The sequence below is a fragment of the Leishmania major genome, chromosome 1 (assembly GCF_000002725.2).
Source record: "Leishmania major strain Friedlin complete genome, chromosome 1".
NCBI lineage: Eukaryota > Euglenozoa > Kinetoplastea > Trypanosomatida > Trypanosomatidae > Leishmania > Leishmania major.
Window position 1 is genome coordinate 1 of NC_001905.3, and position 27534 is coordinate 27534.

Here is a 27534-nt window from a genome sequence, read left to right on the forward strand (position 1 = left end):
TAACCCTAACCCTAACCCTGACCCTAACCCTAACCCTAACCCTAACCCTAACCAGTACACGCGTACACGTACAAGCACCCGTACCCCCAGTATACCTGGACACCCGTACTCAGTTATCCTTTTTATTAGTGTACCCGCCTCTTGCACGCATGCCACAGTTCTTCAGCAGAAGAACACGCACAATGCTCTTTGATAAACGTGCGGACATGAAAAAAAGGGAAAAACGCAGCTACGTGTGCTGTCGTTGGTTTCACAGCGTCAAGCCGCGTCGGTGTACCAAAGAGGAGGTGACCCATCGAGTACTCGCACCCTCTAGCTCTCCTTTTCTGCCTCGTATTATACACGTTGATCGGAAAACAGGGTAGGCACTAGCCACCGATAATCTTCAATCGTACATCTGTCTGCGTAAGCGCGTGCCCCGGATGGAGGGCATGGAACTGCATCGACCGCCCACGGCGATCGCCGATCAGCCAGCGATGTGACTGCAACGCTGTTTGTTTCCACAACGAGGGCTGAAGGCTTTCTGATAGATTGTGCGCTATAGAACAAGGAGGGAGAGCCCACCCCTTTTTATGCGAAAACTCCTCACCCAAAGCAAGGAGGGCGGCGGGTGGGAAGCGGAAAGCCAACGCCCACGCGGACGCAATTAGCACCGACCGAAAACGAGCAGTGAGAAAAAGGGAAGTCTCTCAGACTGGGAAGAGATGAGCCGAGGAGATAAATGCACCAGATCCGAGGTACCGCGGCACAAGAGGAGCCGGGTGATATTTTTTGTTGTTTTCAGTGTTTCCTCGTGAGACGGCAAAACACGAGGCAGAAAAGGTGCAAGAGATCCAGGTGGCTGGCGAAGAGGAGGAACATGAGAAGAGAGACAGTCAACATTGGCGGGGAGTCGAACTTTGTGCAGCTCATGTGTGCAGGTGCAGGTCGATGGATAGAAGGCTAAGAGGCGATAGGACAGGGTCCCTTCACACCACAAGCGTGAGTGATGGAGTTATATGCGCATGGTCGAATAGGTATGCACATGTACGGCAGACAGGAAAGTAGAAGAGAGGAATTCGGAGTTGTGGAGAACGGGAAGTCGATGGGGCAGCAGCAGCAGTCAGAGCAGCAGACGAAATGCTACACGGAACGGCTTCACGGAGAGAGCATATCAGAGAAGCAGGGGAGCTGAGAAGTGCAGTCGATGTGTCACGCTTTGAAGTGTGTGACATCACCGAACCGCTACCGTGAGCACCAGAAGCTCGTCTGTGACGAAGGCTCCAAAGCAGATGGAGAAGGAAGCAAGACCAGATGGCATGAATCGCTCGCTTTACTTTACCTTCGATACGCTTACTCAGTCTGTTTTCCGGCATCGGCTCAACACCGCCACTTGGGCAACTCTCTGCGACGGCACCTACGCGAGACCATGGCGGGGTATTGTTGCTTTGTTTCGGAGATCTGCGGTATGGGTGCTGATCATTTCAAAACACTCCAGCAATCAAGACGAAGGAAACACAGACCAAAGAGAAGAGAGACGAAGCACGGTGAGCCACGCTAGCCATTCATCAACACACCCACACGGCAATCACGAAAGGCGCACCGCGAGAGAGAGAGAGAGAGAGAACAACGGAGCCTATGTTGTGAGCAAAACAAAGTTTCTCCTGATGCATAAAACAGCAAGAAAAAGAAGAGATAGCTAAAGGACTTCGAAAGTGGAACATCACACCGACGACACGGTGTCAAGGAGAACGAGACGGACAAGGACGACAGACCACATGGGAGCACAAGCGAAACTATGACAGGTGTGAGCAAGGGCGAATTTCCTGCTGCCTTGCGACTGCTGGCTGATGAGCGAGTCTTCTTTCTTTTTCTCCAGTTGTAACTGCAGCGGTTGCACGCACGCAAGCATGTGACCACCCTCTCACGGTTGTCCTCCATTGTTCGCTTTCTATTTTTTTTGTTTCTCGGCTCTTTTAGTTTCGTCGTGTATCTTTGCCAACCGCCGTCATGGGTTGTTGTCTTCTGCCGGTATGCCTATCGAGCGTTTTTGTTTTCGTGCGTGCGTGTGTGTGCTCGGTGTTGTCGTTGCTCACAAAAAGTTCCCCGCGGTACTGCTGAGCTGTTCACATAATGCGCATGTGTCTATTCTGTTGCTTTGGTGCTCGTGGCACCTTCCGAGGCCGCCGGCGCTCACCTCCTCCATGTGCAGCGGAGGCACGCCCACGGTGGGAGGGAAGGCAGCAGTGGAGGCTCGTGAGGCGACGCCGATTCTGCGGTGACATTCGCGGCGACATCGACACGTTCAATGAAGCAGTTCGACAGGACAAGGAGGCCAGTAAAAATAAAAAATGAAAAGAAGCGTACATGTGACGGCAGACACATACGCCAAGAGAGAGAGAGAGAGAGAGCATCGGGAAGACGGAGTCACGCGAAAGAGAAGAGCAAAACAAAGTAGAGCACGTGGCTGTCCGTTGAATACGAAGGTCTCCGTGCTCGCGACTGCATCACCAGTAGCAGCCTCATCGTTGGTCAACGAAGGGGAAACAAACAAAAAAAAAAACGGAAGTGCAGAGTCGCCCTCGACTAAATCGCGCATAGGCATGCCATTCATCGATGGATGCGGAGAAGCGAAGTAGTGCCGCCAAAAACTCGACGAAGCCTGACCGTCGGCAAGACGTGACGCTCAAGGGGGCGGCGCGCCACGCGATGGAGACGACACTATGAGGTAGCGGAAAGGTAGGGGGAGAGAGAGACAAGAGATTCTCAAACGAAAACAGACAGTACAGAATGAGATGGGCGGAGACGCACATGGGAGGAGGACAAAGAGAGACGGATTACATGAAACAGACCACGGATGGGTGTCGAGAACCAAAAATGGAGCACAACGAGAGAAAGAAGGTTACGAGAGAGATCAGAGGCATGACAAGCAGCGCCGTTCTGCTCTCCACCGCCGTTTCCTCTGTCTGCCTCGCTCTCTGTCACCGTCGTCTTTCTTTTCCATGCCCCTTTCACCGCTGCTTCGTTGTGCTGTGTACCCCAGATCCAAAGAGCGAGCGAGAGAGAGAGAGAGAAAAAGCAGAAAGACAGGAGAGATACCGACGGAAGGAGAGAGTGCAGAGGAGAGGCGACACACATAAGGCAGACACAAGAACAATAGGCCGAAAGATAGGGAGGAGGAGGGAACAGCTAAAGGTCACATAAAAAGAGAGAAGGGGGAAGATGGCAGTGCATACTGGAAGCATACGCGCGCTCTCGCTCTCTCTCGCGCAAAGACACACACACACACACATACACACGCATACATACATACACATATAGATGCCCGGAGAGGGGGAAAGCAAGGGAAGCGAAAGGAGAGAGCTGAAACGTGAAAACGCCGGAACACGGTGTGAAGCGGAGAAGGAATAGGAGCCAAACAGAAGAAGCTATGCAGCCCAACAACACGAGAAAATGTGTGTGTGTGTGTGTGTTCAGCGTGTGCGCTCTACTGAGAGAAGGGCAGCCCACAGACGCCCGCACAGGCACATAGTCGGGCGCAAAGTGGCGATTCAGTTTGCGCAGAGAGAAAATGGGGCGATGTGGTCGACGTGAGCGCACGTCAGCAGTAGCGGGCCAGCGGGAGAGAGGTGAGAAGGGCAAGGGAAGCAAGGCAGCAGAGGCGATGTTTCTGCAGAGTCGCTTGGTCACTGATGCGCTGTTCTTCTCTTGTTCGCCCTCCTGTCTACTCGCGCGAAGAGTACGCATCTGCATCGGAGTCGGTGTCGTCGGAGTTGTACATGCTGGTGCCTCGGAAAGAGTTGTGACGGCTCAGCCCGAGCTCCGACTGCGTGGGAATAGCGCCCTGATTATCATACTGCGATCCGATGATATTACGGCGGCGCTTCTCCTCTTTGTTGCGGCGGCGGATGCAGCAGCAGCACCAGATGCTAATGATGAGAGCAATCAGGATGATATAGAGCACGACGGCAATGAGGAGGCCGCCCCACCATGGGAACGTTTCGTTGCACTTCGGGAGGATCCAGCGGCTCTGCGAGTCTACCTCAACCTTTTTGCCGCAGTACTTGTACGTGTGGCCGGAGCTGCTAACGAAGGGAATGGCGCTGCCGCCCGGGAAGGTGGGCACAAGCCGATTCACGCCATCGGAGTCGGCGTAGACGTAGTACTCGCAGAGGAAATTCGTAAACGATGTGGACACCTCCGTGTTCACCCACTTCCCGGACGGCTGCATCACAACCAGGCGCTTGCCCCAGTAGCTCAGGTTTCCCCAGGAACGCGGGTAGTTGGTCTCGAAATTGGTGTAGGAGCCCGACACAGCAGTAGTTCTGTCCACTGGAGTCGCGTCATCGTTTACTCCCCAGTAGTTGACACCGCGCAGGAACAGCGGGCGGGTGGTGCGGAAGAGCCCGCGATACCACCGCCACTCGCATTGGGTTCCCGCGCACACCGCCTGCTCCGTCATGCCGCCAAGGGGGATATTGCCGCGAATGCCCTCGCGTTGATAGGCACTCTCGAGAGCCTCTTGAATAGAGGCGGAGGTCGACATGGCCGTGTGCGACCCCGCGTCCTGCAACTTGCAGAAATCGATTTCTAGGGGATCGAAGGCAAAGGCCCCACTGCCGGCGCTGCGCGCGGTATACGTTGTCGAGTAGGCGTGCGTCATTGCCGGTGCAAAACACGCGAGCACCGCCACGACCAGCACGAAGACGAGAGCGCAGCGCATCTTGTCAGCAGCGGGAGAGAAAGACAAGCGGAGAAAACGAGGAGAGAAAGAGTGTACGAAATGGACGGGAACACAGACGGTGGACGAGCGAGTGGTGATGCGTGAGCCGGCGGTGAATGTCGGGCGTGAGGGCCGAGGGGGGAGAAGGGAAAAAGACAGTGAGCCAAGAAGCCGAAAACGAATACGAGAGGAACGCTGAAGATCAAGCACAGTCCACCCCCCCCCCTCCGCGCCGGTGGTGGAAACGCTGGTGCGTGCCGGAGAAGAACCAACAAAAACAAGAAAAGCAAGGAAGCGAGAGAACGGAGAAGGAGAAAGGCGGGGCAGTGGTTGCGCCAAGGGTCCGCTAGGACTTCACGGAGTACGCACAGGTGCAGCGGGCAAGTGCGGAGACGATGGGGCTCATGTGTGGCAGGGGAAGATGGGAAGAACGAAAAGGGAGGAGGTGTGGAAGAGGGTAGAAGTGTTCTCTGTGAGTAATAGCACAGGCAATCCATCTCACGGGAGAGATGAGGGAGGATGCAAAGTCGCGGCCGCGTGGCGAGTATGCGGGGCGTGGTTCACGCTCCTCACATGTCGGTGCCTGGGCTGTCTTTCCCAGTGTTGTAGGTGATGCCTGAGCAAGGAGCAGCATCCTGAGGGCTCATAAGGAGAGGAGGAGCACAACCGTAGGGGTAGTCGCACGCCTTCATGCGCTGTTGGCGGGGCTGTGCAAAGTGAACCACACTAGGCGAGTGGCAGACGCCAGCGAAGGCCATGGTGGCTAGGGGTACGAGGCGAGTTAACGGTCGCCCTGTTGTGTTCTCCCGTTGCCGCAGCAGCCACTCCTCCCTCGTCGCCCATTTGATGCTCTCGAATCGTCTATGGGTGAGGGTTCTCGTCTGCACGACCAGGCGCGGGCAGTGATGATGTCCCGCGTGTCAGTGAGGGCGCATGCGTGCGGTGCGGCACAATGGGCTTGTCGGTATCCCGTATGTGAGCATGGAAAGACAAACCGCCAGCGACAACAACAACTCGAATCAGCGAGGAAGCCAGTAGAGGCACACAGGCACAGACACACGGAACACGCACTCTCACCCCTATGCGCCTATTCTTTCAACGTTCGTGCGGCGACATCGGGGAAGGAGTCGATCCAGGAGATGTCGATGAAGAGCGGAAGGTGGTGGGAAGGCAGCTTGTGGTTAGGAAAGAGTTGCGCCTCGTTCACCTCCTCATCCTCAGGAACGTCCAGCACCTGATGCAGGGCGAGCGTGCTGGGGTCGTAGAAAATGAAGTCCTGTGTGTTGTACGTGATGCCTTTCGCCTTTCGGCTCTCCTTCAAGAGCGCAAGCTGGTCGACCCTGACGGCGGTGTCAGACGGCGCTGGTGCGGAGGCTGGCGATGGCGCCGGTGCAGCAGCAACGGTGTCAGCAGGCGGAGGTGTCGCCACCTCTGGCGCAGTCTTTGGCGTCGTCAGCTGCTGTTGTTGCTTCTTGTGAGCCCGAGCCGCGATCTCGTCCCGCACAAGCCGCACTTTGGAGAAGACGCCATGGTAGCCACCCGCGTCCTTGCGCCGGAAACGGTGGATCTCCTCCTCGGCCTGGTAGGCCTTGTCGGAGCGGTGAGCCTGCTCCACGTTCTTTGTGTAGTACGTGTCATAGGCGGCGGCGCGGGCGTCGTCTCGGTAGTGCCACGCCGTCCAGCGCGGCCCGCCAACCAGGTCATGCGTGGAAAAAAATCTGTCGCGCAGGAGCTCCACGCACGGCTCATCGTCCGCTTGATTGTTCAGGTCGCCACAGACGATGTGCGACTGATGCGAGCGATCTGCGTCGTTTCGGCCGAGGGCATCAAGTATGGTGAGCACCTGTCGTGCCTCGTGCAGCCGGACGTCGGCCGCCTCTGCCGTCGCCCCCGCGGTGAGCTGCACGCAGGCGACGTAGAGGGTCATGTTTGTCACTTTGTCCCGCATGCCGACGAAGTGCGCAAAGTGGAAGCGCTGGCCGATATCGCGGCCAGGCATCATGAGCGGGAAAAAGCGGCCCTTGTGAAACAGAAGCACGTTGCCGATGTCCTCCTCCTCGGCGATCTTGCCCTGGTTAGACGGAGCGGCGGCATTGTCACCCTTGCGGAGTGCCCGCACCTGGGCACCACGGCTGGACTGGTAGAGCGTGCCGTAGCCGAGGAAACGTACATATCGCCACAACTCGGTGTTGAAAAAGGTCCGCTTCACCTCGTTCAAGCAGGCGATATCGGGGTCGTAGCACCGAAGCAGCTCCACGAGGTGCTTGCGACGGTGCTCCGGCGTGAGGAAGGGTGGGAACTCCTTGTCGATGGAGGGGTCGTAGTCGCAGCAGGCGTTGGGGTCGTCGCATTCCGGGTTGCGGGTGAACTCGGGCACGCGCACCCGCACCGCCTCTACGGGGGTGGTGTGACCGGGCCCCCAGGCGTCCGTCATCATGTTGAAGCTCATCAGGCGGAACCAATCACGCCGTGAGAGGCTCGTCGACAGCTGAGAGACGGGCGCCTTCACCCACTTGCGCTTCAGCGGAGGCTCGCGCTCCGCCTCCATCTTCTCCGCTTGCATCTCGCGCGCTAGCAGGCTCGACATCTTCACCTCCAGCGCGCTCTGCGCGATCTGCGCGTCCATGATGGAGGGGCGGATCGTTGTGCGCGTGCCGGTGTCCCGCATCAGACCCACGACCGGGCCACCGCTCACCAGTGGCGGATCATTCAGTAGCACTGAGCAGCGTCTCAACATCTACAGAAGAGGAGGGCGGCGAAGGGAATCACTGCATGAGGCATGCGACGCTCGAAGATGGCGAAACACGGCCCGCTCTGTGCGACCGTGCGTAGGTCGGTCGGTGTGAGCGAGGTGTTTGCAGGGGGGACACTTCACAGTCCGGAGCAGACGAATAAGCGGAGGGAAGGAGGGAGGGATAGGAGGGGGGCACTGATGCGGTGGCATACGTAGCCCCGCAGAAATACGGGAGATGACGGGGGAGAGAGGAGGAGTAGGATAGACGGTCGTGAAGGATGAGAGAAAAAGTGCACAAGACGGCACGACACGTTCGTGTGTGGCTTTCAGGGGCACACAGGAGGCATGCGCAAAAGCATACGCGGCACAGTCGGCAATCAACAACCCGCGCGTCTCTCTCTCTCTCTCTGCAGAACATTGCTACCCTTGCGCCATCTGTTGATGCCGTTGAGGAGGCCTCCAGCTGCTGCACCCCTGGCAGCCGCACCGACCTCACGTGAATACCCCCGTCCACACTGGCCTCTACTTGTCCTTCTACGCGGGGGACGAGGTGACTTTGTGCGCATGTGGCGGTTGCCTTCTCGCTTCCCCGTCTTCCGTGTGCGGAGGAGGGGTCGAGGGCGCAAAGACGTCCGAAGGAGAGTAGAGGAGAGGGCGTAGATGGCAAGGGCCTTACAACAGGCACACAGACAACCACAGATGCGCCGTGTTGGGGGTTGAGCGAGGCGTGAGAGAGGGAGCGAGAAGCCGAAGAGACAAGACATGAAAACATCGAAAATGGAAGAGAGCTAAAACGCATGCCATCACAGGCACACGTGCACATACACATGGAGAGAGGGAGAGACAACGGCTTCTTCGCGGTCGCCTTTCCACAAGCGTATTGTTGCGGGCAACAGCAGGGGGGTTGCTTCTAGGCCGCTGGAGCTGGACGTGCGTCGGAGAGCTGGAAGGCACAGAGGCCAGCGGCATTGGTTTTGCCAGTGCTGGATGCAGACGTTGCTCAAGGATAGATGCAGAGAGGTAGAGAGTGAGTGGCCGCACGGGGCACGCAGAAAGAATGTCCGCATGGAGGAAGAAGCAGCGCCCACACGTCCAATGCACAAGAGCACCGCCCGAATCGATGAGGCCAAGAAAGAGGAGGAGCAACGGCCATCGACTGCAGCTGCGTGAGGCTGCGGCTGAGGCTGTGGGGGGAGGGAGGGGAGTTGCATCTACGTCTAACATGATAGGAGAGAAAAACGAACACCGAACGGTATGCCACACACATACACACACACGGACAGACAGGCAGAGAGCACGAGAGAGCGAAAACGGAAAGAGGGGAGCGCAAGCGATGAAAGAGAGCGTCCGAGTCTAAAACAGCGGCGACCGCAAACACGCGAGCGGTCACCACGAACAGAGAGAGCCCGAGCCCACTAAAGCTGGTAAAGGACCGGAAGCGGCACACAGCGCCTCGAACGAAGCACCTGCACGGCAGCACCGGTGCTGATGGCCAAACACACACGCACGCGCAGACACGCATGAATAAAAAAAAAATGATAGAGAAGACACATGCGCGAAAGGTGCAGCGAACACCGACAACACGAAAAAGAAAGGGCGATACCTAGAAGGACGATGAACACGGCTACGTTGGCGGCAGGTGCTGCTGAAAGGCGGTGATGTCGGCGACCTGCTGCGCGATCTTGTCGAGCTCCTCCAGCTGCGTTAGGAAGGACTCCATCGCGCGCCGTTTCTCGCTCACCAGCAGACGTGCGCGCTCCACAAAGCTGCGCGTGTTGGCGTTCATCTGCTCTGCGTCGTACTTCACCTGGTACTCCTCCTTGATACAGTTCATGTCCGTCTCGAGGTAGGCGTTGTATTGGTCAATGACGCGACTGCGCTGGGCCGCGACAAGCTCGGCGCCGCTCTCGAAGCGCTTGAAGCTTGGGCGCCCACTCGGCCGCGCTACCACTTCGTCCTCGCCGCTTCTGTCTGAGTCGCGGGGCCGCTTAGTGCACACCATGTCCGGAGTCCGATCGCGCGACGGCGGCTTCGGGGTGACGAGAGTCGACTTGGCCTGCGACGACGGCGAGAGTGTGTTGACGGAGCGGCTGCTGAGTAGCGTGCTTCTAAGTGCTGGCGCAGCCGTCGAAGAGCCGGAGAAAAGCGGGGCGGCCGTAGAAAGGCGAGTTGTCGTCCTCCGCGACGGTGGCCTGCTCTCGGTCGTGTCAAAGAAGGCCTCTTCCTGGTCGTCGGGCATGCACACAGTGCGCCGCTCCGTGGCGTTGCGCTTCAGCTCCTTGACACGATCGGCGTAGCGCAGCGTGTTCAGCGTGTGCTCGGCATTGTTGTTCGACGGAGAGACGGCGCCGATCATCACCGTGCGGCAGTTGCCGATAAACGAGTCGCGGAGCACCTCAGTCAGCTTCGAGCCGCGGAACGGGACGTGCTTCCTGTTCTGATCTAAAAAACGAATGCACTCCTTCAGCGCGAGTAGGCTCTTGTTGATCTCCGCCCCTTCGAGGCGTGTCTGTCGCGCGCAGTCCACCGTGTCAGCGCCGCGCTCGCTTCCAGCGAGGTCGATGAACGTGAACTTGCCGCTCTGCTTCGACGTCCGTTTCGCCTTGAGCTTGATCTCGAGAATGGCGTGGGAGCGGGAGCTTGTGTCATTGGCGCCGGTGGAGCCGCAGCTGCGAACACCGCTGCCCTGGTCGATGATCGTCATGAGGTCCTCCACGCTGGTAGAGCAGTGTTCGGTGAGGCCGCGGATGTTCACCCGGCCCTTGTCGTCCTCGAGGGCTCGCAGGGGTCGCCGGCCGTTCAGCAAGTCAAAGAGCTTCCCGCTGTAGATCTCGTAAAAGGAAACGACGATGCGCGTGTCGCTCGTGAGGCGGTCAAACATGTCTTTGGCGGCGAGTGCGTAGAGGCCCGGCTCGGGGCCCTTGCCCAGCATCGTGTGTGTCTTGCCGCTCCCTGTCTGTCCATAGGCGAAGCATGTCGCGCAGCCGCCGTCGAAGACGGTGTCGATCAGCGCGCGGGCAGCGCGGTTGTACACGTCGACGTTGTCGCAGGCCTCGTCGAAAACCTCGTCGAAGAAGAAGCGGTGCACGTGGGTGTACTTGCGGAGGTCGACCTTCACCTTTGGCTCCTTCAGCACAATCTCGCCGCTGTTGTCGGCGTCCATGATGTCCGTGAAGCCGTTCGTCTGCTCCCCGGCGCTGAGCGGACGCTTGCGAATGGCGACGAGGATGCGGCTCTTGCGCTTCACCTCCTCGGCGGTGTCGGTCGACCGGCAAAGGACTGTGGTTCCGCGTGCTGTGTACTGCCGCCGGCGCTCCGTCGAGCACCCCTCCTTCCCCTCCGGCGTACTGTCGTCGCCCTCGCCGTCGCCGTCGCCGTCGTTGTCGAGCACGTCACTGCCAGAGCGCGAGGCGGGGAGCGGATTAGCCTTGATGTACTCGATGGCGTCACGCAGCCGCAAAATGTCCATCGCCTCTACGACGCCGTAGCGGTTGAAGTCCTCTGGCTGCAGGGCGAGGAGGTCCTTGATGGTCATGCTCGATGCAAAGGCACACTGAAAGCGCTCCAGCTGGTACCGCCGCAGCACGTCGCTGATGTACGGCTGCGACGACGGCGGCTCGGCCGACATCATCTGCGACGCACTGGCCGTCACGCTCACAAATTTACGGACGCTTCGCGAGGAAAGGGGAGGAGAGCGTCAACAAAGAAAGAGTCTAAGATGGGGCAGAGAGAGACGCGAGGAAGCAGCCGAAGCGGCCTGGGTGCCGCGGGTCCTTTGCCGCCACCGATGTGGAGAGAAGACGAGCGGGGAGTCGAGCAGGCGGTGACTGACGGTCGGCGCACTTGCTTGCGTCGCGCTCAGGCAGCTCGTAGAAGCGGAGGAGGACACGGAGAAGAAGGAAAAGGGACGGAGACGATGATGCGCGTGCGTGCGCATGAAAAGGTGCCTCGTGGTGCAGATGCGGGATCTGCAGTAAGAAGTGCGGCGGTGCGTCGTGCGAACGTCTCTGTATGAGGATGGCAGCGAGGAGAGAACGAGAGACGGACACAGACAACGGAAGGAGGACGTGTGCACCTGTATGCATGCATGCATGCGTGTGTTTTCTGTGAATGTGCGTGTGTGTGTGTGTGTGTGTGTGTGTGTGTGTGTGCGTACTCGTACTCGCCCTCACTCGCCTCGCTCGCAGATGGTACGGAGGCGAAGGGGTGCTGTCGAGGACTAGGGTGTGGTGCGAGGGCGTCAGACGGTCCCGTTGATGGGCGGGTGTGTAACAGGCAACAGCGAGATGGGAAGCGAATACGGAGAGAGCAGGAGGAGGATGGGAATGGTGATGGTCGGCGTCGTCGTCGTCGTCGTGGTGCCATGGGTGAAAGCGGCAGCGGTGCCGTATGCGCCCTCCACGCATCGGGCAGAGTGCGATCGCAGCAGTTGACTGTCACTACTTGCCCGCGCCTAAGAGGCCTGAGAAGGAGGGCAGGGGTGTGTGAATCTCCCACAGGGACACCTGTTCGGAGCTGCATGCGCATGCGTAGAGGGGTGTACGTGTTTACGCAGAGAGCCGCACCGGGGCTGCAGAAAAGGTAGCCCGGAAGCCTGTGCAGAACGGTGCTGTGGGGAAGCGAGAGGAGGTGGCTGCTAAGCCACGCAAGGGCCGTGCGCCACCGACAGTGCCGGCCGCCACGACTTGCCGACGCCGTTGATGTCACGAAGCTCCGCCTCCTTTTTGCCAAAGTAGCCGTCGCGGCCCCACTGCTGAATGGCGTCGTCGGTAAAGGGCCCGTGCTGGACAGTTGGTTTGGCCTTCCACCGCATCATCCACACGTGTGGGAGAGTGGTGCTGGTGCGGCGGGCCTCCTCGAGAGCCCTGAGAAGAATCGCCTCGCGCGTCATGCGCATCATCACAAACTCGTGCTGCGCCATAGCCTCCTGATGGAGTTGGGCGAGCGCCTCGAATGCCGCGGCGTTCTCTTTCGAGTACCGTCGGAGGGCGTCAGCGAACAACTCCCCCTCCTTCAATTGCGCCAGCACTGGTTCCAATATCGAGAGAAGTGGCCTTGCCGTCGGCTCCTCGTTCTCCTCCACGGCCGAAAGGGACGAAGACGAGGACGGCGACCGGTCAAAGACCGCGGTGCTCGATAGAGAGGCCGCGGATGGAGCTGAGGCTGAGACGGTGCTGTCCGCCGACGGAGAACGCGCTCGCTTCATGCTGTGTGAGACGCCACGGACCCACGCGCGCGTGATGTGTCGGGGGAAGGAGGGAGGGAGGGAGGGGAGGGGAAGGGGACCACGTGGATGTGAGCAACACGCCTAACGCGTGGCGCAGATGAACGCAGGAGGAAGACCAAACGGGAAGATGGGCGTGCGCGGTAGAAGCCACACCAAAGGTGTTGTGGCGTACCACGTCGGTGCGTGACAGACCCGTGAGAAAGAGAAAACTGAGAGCAGCGGTGCACGGTGCGGAGAGGGAAGGAAGGGGGTGGGTGCATCCACCCCTCTCCTCGCTTTGGTTTCGAGGGCCGCCACCGTGGCTGTGTCGACACCGCGGCGGCAGCGGCATCCGTGCGCAGAGGGTGAAGATACGTAAGGAAGAGGAGGATTACATGGAGAAGGTGCGAGGAAGAGAAGCAGGCGGCTGAGCAGGAGAACGGACAAGCAATGTGAGCAGCACGCGCGTACACACGTGGCCGCGCGGGCTTCTGCTCACTGCCTGCGGTGCGCGTCTGTGCGAGAGAGAGAGAGGTGGGACGGATATGGCTGAAGCATACACAAGCATATGCCCAACTGAGCACGCCAAGACGCGTTCACGTCTCCGGCGGCAGCGGCGCTGCCAAACACGCGCACCAACAAGCGGCCAAGCGTGGCTGCCAGCGCTGGACTTCGAGGGGGTCGTGCCTTGCACGTGGCCCCCCCCCGCCCCATTCTGCCCTGCAAGAGGAGCTCAGCACCGCTCTACTCAGCGGGTCACAGGCCGGGTGGAGCGAAGTGGTGCTCATCATCTTCGGCAGAATGAGGAGAGGGGGGGGGTCAAGCGGGAGGCACAGCAAAGATGTTGTTGACATCGTCCTCTTGATGAGGCCGGCCTCCATGCAAGACGAAGGCCCAGAGAGAGAGATTGTTTGCGGGTGCGTGCGAGCGACAGGGGCCCCATGCAGCGCTGACTCCCCTCATGTCTGCGCGGCGGTGGCGCACACTCGCGCAGGCAGTCAGTGCCCGACGTCGGGGAGGACAGACATAGAGCACGACCCGAGACAGAAGAAGGGGGGATGAAAAGGAAGAAGGACGAGACACAGCCAGGCAGAGACGGCACGCACACAGAGGATAGCGCGTAGAGGCCACGACACGCAGACGCAGACGAAAGCGGAGAGTAGAACAAGAAACGAAAGGGAAAGCAGGGAAGAGCATGCATGCGCGCACACACACACACACAGGGAGATGAAGGGAGAGAGGGAGACCAGATAACCGATCGAGGACATAGTGAAAGAGAGAACCCACAAAGGAAGTGTGCACTAAGTCGAAAAATGAACACAGCAGGAAAAACGTCGCCTGTCCTTCGATGCCGCCCCTCCCTTCACTTTGCCTGCTCACCGTGTCATTGGCACGTTGCGCCGCTGGCCTATACGCGGTGAGACTCCCCCCTTTCCTCGTCCTCCTTACGCCCCCTCCTCCTCACAGCGTCGTGCGCCATCATAGCCATCACAACGCGTCACTTCGCGCGGCAGTGTATGTGCCACGTTCGCGACGCCTATTTCGTCACGTCTTGTGGCGTGTGTGCCGCCACCACTGGAAAGAATCGTGAACCATCCATAGACACACACGAGGGGAGGGGGGTGCGTCGGAGAGAGGAGGAGGGGCGACAAGGACTCAGCGAGGAGAAGGGGAAAGGGGGGAGGTGGAGGAGGGGGCATGGAGGGATGCGGAGAGAAGACGCACAGAGCAGCTGAAGCGGCGAAAGAAACGACGAGAGAGAGAGAGAAAGTAAAAACGTTCAGTCAGCGAAGACTGCTGAGAGAGGGGCAGGGGAAAGTCAGTCAGTCAGTGGGTGGGTGGGTGGGTAGGAAAGCGAAGGGGGAGGGGGGAGGCAGCTCGTCGTTTTAATGTTCGTTGTGTCGAAACAAACGGACATGTGAGGGGGTGTGGGGAGAGGGGGTGAGTTGGATGAGAGGGGAAGCGGCAGGCAGCGCCATGCAGGCGTGGTACACACACGCGCATACATGGGTACATACATACAACACACATACACACACGCGTAACGACGGGTGGGAGGAGGATGCTTTCATGTGCTGAGGGCCGCTCAGTTTCACTCGGTTTTTTTTCGTCGCCCCACACCCTCCCCCCCCCGAGCGCCGCTCCCTCCCCCACCGTCGGTGGTCCGTTGCATCGTTATCGGGTTTCGTTTTTCTGTGTGTGTGTGTGTGTGTGTGTGTGTGTGTGTGTGTGTGTGTCCATGGATCAAAGTCGTGTGCGCGTAGTCGCGCAGCGCGGCGGAGGCGGGGAAAAAGAGAGGAGAGGAGGCTCGACGCACAGGCTCAGACGCGCACACATGAACACATGAACGCATAAACGCAGTGCCCATGTGATGAACTCGTTTTACTCAAGCTCGACCAGCACCTCGCTATCCTCCACAGTGGCGCCGAGCGTGACCTTGATCTCCTTCACCTTGCCGTCTGCTTGAGCGTGGATCTTGTTGCGCATCTTCATGGCCTCCAGCGTCAGAAGCTCTTCACCGGCGACCACCGTCTGCCCAGGCTGAACCTTGATGGCGACAATGACACCTGGCATCGGCGACAGAATCTGCTTCGTGTTGACGGTGATCTCTACAGCCGGCACGAAGTGGCCCAGCACGGACTGCAAGTCGCTCATTACATTCACGTCGAAGGTGGTGCCCTTCATCTGGATGCCGTACGTCACTTCGTTGGTGCCCCAGAACTGCAGCACCGTCTCCTTCTCTCCATCGTTCACGCGGATGATCGGGTAGCTGACTTTCCACGCCATCTCCAGCTTCTTGAACGGGCCGCTCTTCGACGCGGCGACCTCGAAGTGGGAATCGTCGAGCTGCTGGACGTACACCGGCATCTCGCCCTCCTGCCTAGCGCCGACAGAAACGTAGAACTGACGCTCCGACGGAGCGATGCCCTGGGTGTAGTGAGTGCGCTCGCGCTTCAGGTGCATGCAGGCTGCCGCCTCATACATCAGCTGCGTCTCCTCCGCGGTCAGCTCTGCCTTCTTGAAGCCGTTCGGGTACTGCTCCGGCAGGTAGTTGGTGGTGAGGTTACCACTCTGGTAACGCGGCTCCGTGACAACGTCGCGCAGGAGGCAAATATTGTGGCGCAGGCCGCGAATGACGTACTCGTCCAGCGCCTTCTCCATACGCTCGATGCACGCCGCGCGGTCCTTTCCCCAGGTGGACAGCTTGCAGATGAGCGGGTCGTAATAAACCGAGATCTGCGACCCTTCGATGATGCCAGAGTCGCAGCGCACGCCGGGGCCGGTCGGCTCCTGGTACATGGTGAGGCGGCCGATGGATGGGAAGTAGTTCTTCATCGGGTCCTCGGCGTACACGCGACACTCCGTGGCATGGCCGTTAATCTTGATGTCGTCCTGCGTGATGCTGAGCGGCAGGTCTGCCGCGGCACGGAGCATCTGCTCCACGAGATCGATGCCGGTGATCTCCTCCGTGATGGGGTGCTCCACCTGGAGGCGGGTGTTCATCTCGAGGAAGTAGAACTGCTTCTGCGGGTTGACGACGTTCTCGACCGTGCCGGCGCTGACGTACTGTACGGCTCGCGCCATCGCGACAGCCTCCTCGCCCATGGCCTTGCGGGTCTTTGCATCCAACAGGACCGACGGCGCCTCCTCGATCACCTTCTGGTTGCGGCGCTGAATGGAGCACTCGCGCTCCGGCAGGTACAGGGTGTTGCCCCTGCGATCCGCGATCACCTGGATCTCGATGTGACGCGGGTTTTCGATGAACTTCTCGACGAGCATCTTGTCGCTGTTGAAGGCGGCCTTGGCCTCCTCCCTGCACATGTCGTAGTACTCCACGCACTGACTGTCATTGTACGCTACTCGCATGCCCTTGCCACCACCACCGCCGGAAGCCTTGATCATGACCGGGTAGCCGACCTCTCTCGCAAACTTCAGCACGTCCTCGTGCGTCTTCACCTCGCCGATGAAGCCAGGAATGCACGTCACGCCAGCACTGTGTGCAAGTCGCTTCGACTCGATCTTGTCGCCCATCGCCTCGATAGAGTGCGCGTCTGGGCCAACGAAGATAATGTTATTCTTGTGCAAGGCTGCTTGAAACTCGCCGTTCTCGGACAGGAAGCCGTAGCCTGGATGAACGGCCTGAGCACCCGTCTTCTTGCAGGCATCCACAATCTTGTCAATACACAGGTAGCTCTCCACGGAGGCCGGGGGGCCAATGCAGACGCCCTCGTCCGCCACCTTCACGTGTTTGGCCTGCTCATCGGCGGTGGAGTAGACAGCCACCGTCTTGATTCCCAGGCGCTGGCAGGTCGCCATCACACGACAGGCGATCTCGCCGCGGTTGGCGACGAGAACCTTGTCGAAAATCGGAGCAGGCATGGTCTGTTGGAAATCGGTTCTGTCGGTGGGTACGATGGATGGGCGCGGGGTGGTCGAGCAGCGGTGCAACGCCACACAGACAGTGGAAAAAAAAAAGGCGCAGCGTTTTGGGAGAAGGGGATGTTGAGGGGGGTGGAGGGGGGTTGAGACGAGCGCAGGCGGAGCTGGGACACGGCGGCTGTGAAGACGAGAAAAGTGTGGGAAAATCGGGGGGAGGGGAGGGGGCGACGACGGAGTCGCGGATGCGAGTGAGGGAGTGAGCGGGAGGGCGTGAACGGGAGGGAGGAAAGTAGGGAAGCTAAAGGTAGTGCACACCGTCAAAGAAAAATGTGTATGAGAACTGCAGCTCCCGTTGCCGTTCTTCTTGGGAGGTGAGCGAGAGTCCCGGGGGGGGGGGGGGGGGGGGGGGGTCGGTCGGAGGCGGGCGTGTGTGGTGTGTGGGATGCGCACGAGGGCAACAAAGGGAAAAAAAAAAGGAGAAGCGTAACGGGGAGGCTTCTCCCACACCGCTCGTCCAAGGCACACCGTCTTCCGTATCCACCCCTCCCCCACCACCACCCCCGCCTGCTCACACCTTCGCGTGCTTCTGAGCCTGTTGGGCCGGTCGCGTCATCGCCGCAGTGGTCGGCTGTGCGCTTCCTCCCTCTTTCCGATTTCTCTGTGTTGTCTTTGCGTTTCTGTGAGAGTCACATCAACGTCGGTTACGGTCAAAGAGCTCTCAACCTGTCCACCTCAGATAGCACTGTCATGGTGGTTTGGTGAGGTGGCGCTGCTACGAGGGCGCAGTAGGGGAGACGAGGGACATGAACAGCAGAGGCGCCGTCCGCAGAGAAGGTCGACGAGGGAAGGGGGAGAAGGGGCGCGGGTACGTCATTGTATGAGCTAAGTACTCTCCCAGACTTTGCGCACTCTTTCCTCGCCCATTCCCGCTCCCTGTTGCGAATCCGCTGGCGCCGTCGCACCTCTCGGCCTCTGCTGACCTTTTCCCCGCACGCGGCCTCTCTCCGTCTCTCTTTCTCTCCCCTTGATGAGCCCACCGTCACAGCACCTCTCAGAGAGCAACGCACGTGGACCCGATGTCCGCACACGGAAACACGCACACACGCACTCCAGCCTACGCACGAGGTGGGTTCCCACCACTCATTCGATCCACAATATTGCCTACAGCTTCATCCTCCACAGCTGCCTCTGCGGTCCCCCTATGCGCCTCCGTCGACGCGCTCTCCGAGGCCGCTGGTGTCGCCTCCCCGTGCTGCTCGTCCAGCTTCTTACGCAGCGCCGCCTTCTTGGCGGCAACGCTCTCCCGTAGCCGCCGCAGCGTCTCCTCACGCTTGTCGCTCACCGTCGCCCGCTCCCTCGCAAGCAACTCGCGCTGCCGCTCCAGCTCACGCTTCTTGCGCAGCTCCAGAATGCGACTCTGCAGCTGCGACTCAACACCGCCGCTAACCTCGCGCTGCTTCAGCGGAGTGATTATGGTGCGCGCGTGCTCCCAGACAACGTCCATCTTCAGGCAGCCCTCCTTGTACTTGAGCTCGTCGACGCGGTCCGAGTCGAGCTCCGCTACCTGCTCGATGGTCCAAATATTGCGCTCGATCAACTTCTTGGTGGTGTGGGTGCCACAACAGTCGAGCCACGAGACGAACGTGCCGGGTGTCACATCCGGCGCGCACTCGAGGTGCACGAGCCACCAGCGGCGGTCCTCGTTCGTGACACGACCGCTAGTCGCAATGCCGCGCGCGGCCAACACCAACACCGATGGCGCTGCCGAGGCGGCGAGGACAGCGGCACTGCTGCTGCCGCTGCCGCTAGCAGTGGCGCCGCAGCAGCGACTGGGGCGTCTGCAAAAGAGTGGCAGTCGCCGCATGCTTCTGCTTTTCCTTCCGTGCGCTCCACGTCTATGTGCACTACCGCGAGAAACGGTGTGGCGGGTGTGGGAGGGCGGACGAGTTGGCCACCGCCTCCAGGCGGGAAGATGGTTTACAGCGAGAACAGCCTACTGTCCAACGACACGCACGCGCACCCCTCTCGACGGTGTGCTGCGCGTACAGGAGATGAAGAAGCGCTCTACTGAGCGGAGAAAGGGAAAAGGAGGGGCGGGAGAGAGGACAGCAGAGGGTGGACGCAGAGGCGCGAATGCAGAGCGAGCGCCGTGCACGATGCAACGCGTTCGACAGAGAGCAGGCGCGAGCGCCAGTGAGTCGGCGGAGGGAGAAGAGATGTCCGCAGAGGACGAGGGGGGGGGGGCATAGCAGAGACCCCTCCGCCAGGTGCCAAAAAACGCGTGCACACGAGCACCAGGAGAAAGGGAGATGGCGCGAGAGGTCCTCTCGGTGCGCACCGTCGCATGGGTCGGGGGAGAGAGGGTGGAGAACTATCATCTGCGTGATATAGTGAGGAGAAGAGAGAAGAGCTGAGGACTAAAGTAATAAGCATAGCAGCACGCACGCCCAACGCGACAACACACAAGACAGAGAGAGAAGCTGACATGGTGTAGAAGAGGCAAGAAGATAGACGCACGCGGTGGATGGGGCAGCACAAGCACACACAGACAGGTGCGGTCGTGCACTGCCACGTGCGCGTACACGTCCCCTTCTACACGTGAACGTATCCGCAGGTGTTCCAACAAGGCCATATTCCCCCTCCCCAAGGCGAGTAGGAGCGTGCGAAGACGGCAGGTTGCGTACGGAAGTCGAGTTGATGGCGGTGGTACCAGGAGAAGTGTGCGGGGGGGCTGCGTGTGGGGCATTGAGGAAAAAACGATATCGCGTCGACAGTGCAACGTGCACACGCACAGATAGAAAGAGTGAAAGCTCGAATGCGGCAACAGCACGCAGTGATGCCGTCGCTAACACTTCACCGCCCTAGAGTGCTCCCACTCCCCGGCTCGCTTGATGCTCTGCTACATCAGCCCACTGACACCACCCACTCCTATACATCGTCCTCCTCCTCCCAGGGCATCTTCATAAACGCGACTTGGCTGACGCTCCGCAAGCCGCCGCTGGTGTCGTCGCGGGGCGATGGTGTGGCCGTCTCCACTGCAGGGGGCACGGCGGCGGCCGGGGAGGCTGTGGGAGATGGTTCTCGTTGCTGCTGCTGCTGCTGCTGCTGCTGCCTCGGCGGGGTCTGCGCCTTCTCCATCTGTAGTGGTGCCGCTGAAGCAGCAGCGGCGGCGGCGGCGCCCGTATCGGCGTCGAGGGACAGAGCAGGCGGATCCGTGGGCCCTTCCAGCGCATTGCCGTACCACAGCAACACCTTCTCCAAGCTGGAGAGGGTCGACTCGACGTGCTTACGTGTGTTGGGTGCAAGGTCGGTGCGTTGCGACGCGGTATCTAGTACGTTTCTGCAGTGGCGCGCCGTCTCAGCTGCCACGGTGCACCACGGCTCGGCGGCCTCGCCGCGCTTGACGAAGTCCTCCACGACAGCGGCGGCCTCCTCGCCATCGAGGATGTGCGGCAGCACCTCTACAGGGGTGGAGAGGTTTGCGTGAACAGACCGTGAAGGCATGCACAGTGCCACAAGCACCGCCGCCACCTGCCGCTCCGTCACACACTGGCCGACGCAGTGCACCTTCCAGAAGTAGTTGGCCCAGAAGGTCACCTCCTTGAGGCGGGCCGGAACCAGGCGATAGCGATGCGCCCGCACCTCAGCAGAGGCGAGAAGGCCCTCCTGGACATCGCGGTCAAAGTCGAACAGGCTGTGAAGCGCCCACAAGTCCGCCTCCACAAGGCCGACCTCCGCCAGCAGCCCCGCCTCGTCCGGCGAGAGCGCCTTCTCTACACCATGTCGATACGTACCGCCCAGCCCAGGCAACCGCTCGCTCACAAGAGAGTGCCACTCAGCGACGCGGTCACGCCACTCCTCCGGCGGCTGCTCCCACGGCGGCAGAGTAGCTGCCGTCGAAGCAGTGGTCTTCGTTGGCGCCGTCGCGACGTAGGCAACAGTCGCAGACGGCGAGGACGTGGTGGTGTTCCAAAGTGCGGAGGGGTGCGTCAGCGCCGACGCGGCGGGGGCGAGAATGGCGCTGCTGATACTCTCGCGCCCCTCGTGGTAGAGCTGCGCGGTATTGCCAAGCAAGTGACCCACCGACGTCGCCAGGGAGGAAAAGAACGAGAAGGCGGTCGTGGCGGCCTGGTGCAGCGGAACGCTGATGCCCGTCTCGATAGTGATCTGCAGCGTGAAGGACTTCGGTGCTCCCCTGACGTAGCGCGTGTTGTGTAGCACTTCTGCCGGAATGAAGTCCGGGAAGCTCACCTGTGCGTTGTTCGCGTCCAGTACTGCCATCTTGGTGGACGTGATTGCCTTTCTCTGCGCCGCATCAGTCCCGTCATCGCGCCTGCGCTGTTTTTCCTCCGCCGCCGTTGGAGTAACCGAGTCGATGGGGAGCACTTCGCACGTCACGGCGCAGCCGCCTGGGCAGCCACCGGAGGACGAGGAAGACGGCACTGCGTCCGATGCTGCCGGCACGTTCGCCGTCCTCACCGCCGGCGGAGGAGGCGCGATAAGCTCGACGAGTACGCCAAACGGGTCGCTGGCGGGGGTCGCGGTCTGCACCAACCCGCGCAGCAGCACGACCCTGAACTGATGGTGTCGCGTCGTAGAATTCGGAATCCAGAAAGGGAGGGAGGAGAGCTTGTTCTGGCGGTTCAACTCGTCCAGCCCTGCAGCCTCCCAGCGATAGATGGTGGTGCGCGCATCTACGTTGCGCAGAAACTCGGCAGAAGACATGCGAGCAACCGTTGGGGTGGGGGACGGAGGGAAGCGTGTAATGGATTAGGAGAGGCGGAAGGAGAGGGGAGAAGTGGAAGGCACAACTACGACACACCCACAGACACACGTGCACAGGCGTACGCGCGCGTGCGTCTGCCTCTGCGAAGTGCGATGGAAGAGAGAGCCGTGCGTGGGTGTCTGTATAGACAGCACAGCGCGACGGATGCCCCTGTGCGAATCAAAAAAAAAACGAGCAACGGAGAACACCAGCAAGACTGGTATGCAACCCGTGGTGGTGGTGACGGTGACGGTGACAGTAATGATGACGGTGAGAGGGGAAGGCGAGGGCGAGGGCGAGGGCGCTGAGGGTGCTCTGGCGGACGAGGAGAGAAAAGAAAGCCGACGAGGTTGGTGGGTAGGCATGGGGCAGAAGGGCGGAGGGGGTGAGGGGACATGCGAAGCCGCGCACGCCTCTCTCTCTCTTGGTTGCGGTAATGAACCACAGAGCGAGCTTGGAGCGTGAGTGCGGAAGGGGGCTCTCCGCGTTGCCGGTGAGCACAACACCGCCGTTACTCACTACAGGGAACTCGAACGGGAAGGGGAGAGCGTCATGCGCGTGGGTGTGCTCATGCGTGTGCACCAGTGTGCGGGCGCTCTCGGCAGGAGAGCATCCCAGATATTACAGGAGAAGAAAGGGCTCAGCGGCCACTAGGCCCACCTCGAAACCATCGAAGAAGCGCAGACACGCGTGTGCACGCTCAGGCAGAGCGAGAGAGCGAGAGCTGTGATGATGCTGCGCAGGCAGCAACGTGAGGAGTCGAGGAAGGAGCAGGCGACAGCAGTGCGAGGGTGGAACGACGCAGGCAACGCACTGGCGCCATCGCTAGCCCCCCTCGAGCAGCACCACATTCTCCACAGCCACGTCCCTCACCAGCACCGCCGCCTCTGACATGAGCTTCGAGGTGAGGTGGTCCTTGTACGGACCCATGAACGCTTCGCGGCGGGTCTTGCTGAGCAAGATACCGGCCGACTGCTCTGCGCACCGCACCCGTGCAATGTGGGCGACCGCCTTGCCGATTACCTCGTTCGGTGGCTCAGGGCCGACGGCGGCAAGGTAGCGCTCCACCTGGTCGAAGGGAATGGTGTAGAAGACAGTCACCATCATGTTCACGGTCCCGTCGCGCACGGCCACCTCCTCCACGGCACAGTTCACGGACTCGCCCGGCTCCTCAAGGACGCTGCGCGGAAGCGTGAAGACGCCGAAGAAGGATGACGGCGGCACCAGCAGCCGCGTCCCGCTCCAGTACATCAGCGCGGACCCGAAGTACATAGACACGTTGAAGTGAGACACCCGCGGCAGTGAGCCCCGGCGCATCTCGCGATCCGCCGAGGTGCATAAGACCGTCTTGCGGCGCGTGTCGTAGACGACGGTCACGCAACGCGGGTGAACGGGAACGGAACAAATTTGGAAGGCCTTCCATAGGCACAGCAGGCCAGCTCCGGCCACGGTAAGCGGCAGCAGCACGCCTCCGCTGCTACCCGACCTCTCTTTGGCAGGAGGGGCGGCCACCACCGTGGTAGAGGAGGCGTCGGGCATTAATAAGAGGGTGTGACGTGCAAGGTGAAGGGTGATAGAGAAGCAGGAGAACCAACGGTCCGCAACCCCACGGACGCGCAAACACAGCGGGGACAGGAGCTTGTTAAGCCAGACGACAAGAGCAACGTACGGCTGGCAGACTCGTAAGGCAAGAGGCGAAGTGCAAGTCGCGCACCCACGTGTGTGTGTGTGTGTGTGTGTGTGTGTGTGTGGTGACGCGTCGAGAAGAGGCAGAAGAAGAAGAGCTGTAGAGATCCCCCATGGCATTCGCCCGCGGGGTGGCGGGCGTGTAGAAGAGCAACAGGGGCGGTGCTGTAGAGCCGTAGTCATCACGGAGGCGTCAACGTGCAAGAAGTGGTCCGCGCCTGCCACGAGAGCAACGAACTGCCGGCGGAGACGCGGTCACTCCCTCTCGCTCTCTATCGCTGGTAAGCACGAGCATACCGCGAGTCACGCGAAGCCGTGACACCCCCGTTTGCATCGCTCTTCTCTCTTCTTCTGCACGCTGTCGGTAACATCTACCTTGCGTCAGACTCTCCGATGCCTCTGCGATGGAGAGGTTGGGTCGAAGACGCGGGGAGGGGACGCTCGAAAAAGGAGGGGTAAAAGTTCGTCGTGCTGATTCCACAGCATGGGGTGCCGGCGAGGGTGTCGTCCTATCCGCGGAGGGAGAGCGAAGGCCCACGAGCCCAAGCAGCCCCAAGCGATGCTGCGAGGAGCATAAAATTGGGAAGCACCATCACATCGTCCTGGGACCACGAGAAAGACAACGTGGACACACACGCGCAGGGCACACCCGCGGCGTAGGGTCCCTCCTCACATTGTCTCCTCTCGCCCTTTCACCTCCCCCGTGATGACGGGGAGGTGAGGGGCACGCACCTCCGCGCGTGGCATCCCAGGGCCCAGCGCACCCCTCCACCCCCGCTCTCTCTCTCTCTCTCTGTGCGCGGAAACCCGGCAGCCCCCTCCCCCTCTATCCCTGCCAACGCCAAACCACTTCTGGTGCTGACAGGGGTGGGCCCTTACGACGTAGGGCAAGGTCAGCGCGACGTAGCGCCGCGGATGCCGGCGGCGCTGTCGTGCATGGCGCTGCGTCCGAGCCACCCCGCGACAGTGAGCACAGGCTTGCACCGTCCGTGCGATGGGCGGTGCGCGACAGCGCGGCTCGAGCGCATCGCAGCCGGCTCCTCACACTGGCCCACGGGGAGGGGTGCGGGGGCGTGAGTGTCACCGCGACGGGGAGATGCACCCAAGGGGGGAGGTGGGGGGAGTGGCGACCGGCATGATGGAGGGGCGGCTGTGAGGTGGTGCGTGCATGTATGTGTGGGTGTGCGGGCGCGTTTGAGGCAGGAGCCGTGCTGCAATGCCCGAGCCGGCGCGCTGCTGCAGCGCGTGTGTGTCTTGCGCTGCTTCGCACCAGGCGATGGGAGTGGGGTGCGGCCTCCACCTCGCAGCACGCAGCAGAGAAAACGGGCACGCGGAAGACCAAACACCAAGCCCGCACCCCTCTCCCCAGCCTCAGGAACGGGCTCCTAAAACGGCTCGATGCTATCGAGCTCCGCCTGCGTAAAGGGCGCGGCACAATGCGTCACACCGCTCTCAGGCAGGAGTCGCAAGATGGAGTTCACAGCAACGCGGTACGACGGCGCGGCTACCTCGATCAGCATATTGGTGCGGCGGTACGCCTCCATCGCGACGCAGCGCATCTCACGCTGCGAGGAGAGGCGCCGCTCCTCCGCGTCCTCAGGGGCACGCCTGCGGATACGGGCCACCCGCACCGCCTCATCGACGCACAGCAAAAACCCGGCATCCGGCGCTGGCAAGTCCTCTGGCCAGCGGTACACCGCAGCGCCGCTGGGCGGCAAACTGTCATAGAGGCAGCCGTTCGCCAGCGCCATAGCGCAGGTGGAGCACCACCATCTGTCGACCACGACCACGGACGACTGCGACGCTGCCAGGATGCCCTCGGCCGCGATGTAGTTGGCAGCGGAGTAGAAGGCTCTCGCGACAGCCTCCTCCTGGCCTCGGAAGGTGTTCCGGATTTCGGTAAACTGCGGCGGCGGCGTGCTTATTGCCACCCCCGACAGCTTCTCCGCCAGCGTGCGCGTGACGAGTGTCTTTCCAGTGCCATCCAACCCCTCCACAACGATGACAGGGTTTTTGCGCGCAGCAGTAGCACTCGCCGACGTGCTCAGCGCCTCGGCCTGGCGGACAAAGTTGGAGCAGTCTGGCGTCCACCACGGCGGCGGCGGCGACGACTGTTCCACGGCGTGCAGTACCTTAAGGCAGTCCAGGCGGGACCTGTACACGTTTGCGCCGCCGTGCAGCGTGCGCGCGAGGGCGGCGATGGTGGTCATATCAAGGTGACGGGGAGTCGCAGTTAGACGTGTGCCGCCTTGAAGAGGGTCTCTACGCGTGCCGGAGTGTGTTGTGCGGAGTGAGAAGAGAAGGGAAGCGGTTGTGGGCAACGACTAGAGGATGAAGAGAGCACACGCGCCTGCACAGAGATAGAGAGAGGCCGATGGCTTTGGGGGCGGACGGGGATGGCGTCGGCTCAAAGACAACGCGTGCCCCAACGCAGCTAGCTCTCTCTCTCTCTCTGTGTGTGTGTGTGTGTGTGTGTGTTCGTGTGTGTCGGTTATGGTCCGACAGCCACCGCCGCTCTCGCCTCCTCTCGGCATGCGTGAGAGCACACATGTGTGGGAAGGAAACGTGTGTGCGTGAGTGGGTGTGCTGCTCTTCAGCCGTACGGCACCCTTTTGCCTTTGTCTGGAACACGGCGCTGCCGCTGCTGCTGAGGGGGTTCATGATGCAGCTGAGCTCCCTCTTCCGGTGGGCAGAAGAAGATGAAGACGGCGCACATCCGCGGCTGGATGCCACTCCCATGAGAGACACCCAGACAAGAAACGAGCACGCAAGACGCACAGGTTGTGTAGTGCCGCTGGCCTCTCCCCCATCTGGCGAGCGGTACCGTGAGGAAGACAACGAGGACAGAGAGATGCCTCATCCATGCACCGCCTCTCCGTGCCTCCATCACCACCACCACCACCACCACCACCCTCCCTCGGTTCACCTCGATCAGATGAGTATCCATCCAGGGCAGTAGAGGTGATTTGATGCCGGGTACGGATCCTTCACAAACCACCGGGACGGTGCGATGACACGGCGCAGTGAGACGCGGTTCAGGTAGGCGCCCCACCACGAGAAAGTCGAGTTTGCCATCACGACGTCGTTGCACTGCGACATCATCAGCAACTCGAGTACATCACGCGGCATTATCGGCACTGACGGCGATGACGCCGTTGGCCTCGCCGATATCGCGCTTGCCTCCGTCGCGGCGCACACAAGGCTGACCATCACGGCACCCTTGTACTTGGTGCGGAAGTACCCCACAACGGTGCGCCCAAACCGCTCCTCGTCGCAGAAGACAAGCAAGTGAAGCGGCAGCAGCGGCGGTGCGCCTGCAGTCGGCGCTTGGGCCGAGTCCACCGGTGACTGCTGCTGCCGCAGCAGCGAAGGCGACTGCAAGAGCAGGCCACCAAGCAGCTGTCGCACTGCCGCATCGTAGTACTCGACGACGTCGAGCTGCTCGAAGATGTCGGTAAAACGTGTGTAGTCGCCGCGCCGCACGTGCAGGGCGACAGTGTGGCACGACCCGCCGCCGTAGTAGGTGGCCAGGTGCTTGCCGGCCGAGTCCCACAGCTCTCGTGGGATGACGGAGGACATGATCGGGTGGTCATCGAAGAAGGCATCACTTTGGAAGAAGCCGATCATGTGGAAGACACAGGGCCGCTGCGCATCGAGTTGCACCTTCCGCACGGGTCGCGTCTCGGGCACCGTCACGACAGGCAGCGGCGGCGAGGACGCACACATCTGCACGCCGTAATGACCGAGGTCACGAAAAAGTGTGTCCCAGTAGGTGGGGCGTGGGTCCTCAGCGCTGCTGCTGAACGGCACCGCCTCCAGGTAGGCCGGGATGCCAGTCCGGTGCGCAGTGGCTAACAGATTTGCAACGAGGAAAAGCTGGTTGCCCATGCCGCCGACAATGTTAGTTGTGAGGCGTGCTTTCGACGGTGATGGTGTCGCTGCTGCGACGGCAGCACGCATCCGAGCAGAAGCTCTCATGGACCGCGACGGCGCGTGAGCAATTGAGCTTCTGTACCGACGTGTGTGGGAAGAAGTGAGGGGAGATGGCAATGTCCTGTGCT

At 60.8% G+C, this 27534-nt stretch overlaps 10 protein-coding genes across 10 annotated transcripts; all 10 read right to left on the reverse strand.

Moving 5' to 3' along the window:
* Window positions 1-3703: 3703 nt before the first annotated feature.
* LMJF_01_0010 (hypothetical protein) lies at window positions 3704-4702 on the reverse strand (the record flags this gene model as incomplete). Its single annotated transcript, XM_003721473.1, has 1 exon — window positions 3704-4702. The coding sequence occupies one exon, from the start codon at window positions 4700-4702 to the stop codon at window positions 3704-3706; it is 999 nt and encodes a 332-aa protein (XP_003721521.1).
* A 1087-nt stretch (window positions 4703-5789) lies between these two features.
* On the reverse strand, window positions 5790-7439 carry LMJF_01_0020 (conserved hypothetical protein; the record flags this gene model as incomplete). The annotated part of the gene is made up of 1 exon (XM_003721474.1): window positions 5790-7439. The coding sequence occupies one exon, from the start codon at window positions 7437-7439 to the stop codon at window positions 5790-5792; it is 1650 nt and encodes a 549-aa protein (XP_003721522.1).
* Window positions 7440-9060: 1621 nt separating this feature from the next.
* Window positions 9061-11067, reverse strand: LMJF_01_0030 (putative MCAK-like kinesin; the record flags this gene model as incomplete). The annotated part of the gene is made up of 1 exon (XM_003721475.1): window positions 9061-11067. One exon carries the CDS (start codon window positions 11065-11067, stop codon window positions 9061-9063), a length of 2007 nt encoding a protein of 668 aa, XP_003721523.1.
* A 1005-nt stretch (window positions 11068-12072) lies between these two features.
* On the reverse strand, window positions 12073-12642 carry LMJF_01_0040 (hypothetical protein; the record flags this gene model as incomplete). The annotated part of the gene is made up of 1 exon (XM_003721476.1): window positions 12073-12642. One exon carries the CDS (start codon window positions 12640-12642, stop codon window positions 12073-12075), a length of 570 nt encoding a protein of 189 aa, XP_003721524.1.
* A 2382-nt stretch (window positions 12643-15024) lies between these two features.
* On the reverse strand, window positions 15025-17022 carry LMJF_01_0050 (putative carboxylase; the record flags this gene model as incomplete). Its single annotated transcript, XM_003721477.1, has 1 exon — window positions 15025-17022. The coding sequence occupies one exon, from the start codon at window positions 17020-17022 to the stop codon at window positions 15025-15027; it is 1998 nt and encodes a 665-aa protein (XP_003721525.1).
* Window positions 17023-18136: 1114 nt separating this feature from the next.
* Window positions 18137-18886, reverse strand: LMJF_01_0060 (conserved hypothetical protein; the record flags this gene model as incomplete). Its single annotated transcript, XM_003721478.1, has 1 exon — window positions 18137-18886. The coding sequence occupies one exon, from the start codon at window positions 18884-18886 to the stop codon at window positions 18137-18139; it is 750 nt and encodes a 249-aa protein (XP_003721526.1).
* Window positions 18887-19950: 1064 nt separating this feature from the next.
* On the reverse strand, window positions 19951-21747 carry LMJF_01_0070 (conserved hypothetical protein; the record flags this gene model as incomplete). Its single annotated transcript, XM_003721479.1, has 1 exon — window positions 19951-21747. One exon carries the CDS (start codon window positions 21745-21747, stop codon window positions 19951-19953), a length of 1797 nt encoding a protein of 598 aa, XP_003721527.1.
* An 865-nt stretch (window positions 21748-22612) lies between these two features.
* LMJF_01_0080 (conserved hypothetical protein) lies at window positions 22613-23326 on the reverse strand (the record flags this gene model as incomplete). Its single annotated transcript, XM_003721480.1, has 1 exon — window positions 22613-23326. One exon carries the CDS (start codon window positions 23324-23326, stop codon window positions 22613-22615), a length of 714 nt encoding a protein of 237 aa, XP_003721528.1.
* A 1532-nt stretch (window positions 23327-24858) lies between these two features.
* LMJF_01_0090 (conserved hypothetical protein) lies at window positions 24859-25683 on the reverse strand (the record flags this gene model as incomplete). Its single annotated transcript, XM_003721481.1, has 1 exon — window positions 24859-25683. One exon carries the CDS (start codon window positions 25681-25683, stop codon window positions 24859-24861), a length of 825 nt encoding a protein of 274 aa, XP_003721529.1.
* A 721-nt stretch (window positions 25684-26404) lies between these two features.
* Window positions 26405-27361, reverse strand: LMJF_01_0100 (conserved hypothetical protein; the record flags this gene model as incomplete). The annotated part of the gene is made up of 1 exon (XM_003721482.1): window positions 26405-27361. One exon carries the CDS (start codon window positions 27359-27361, stop codon window positions 26405-26407), a length of 957 nt encoding a protein of 318 aa, XP_003721530.1.
* Between the last annotated feature and the right edge of the window lie 173 nt (window positions 27362-27534).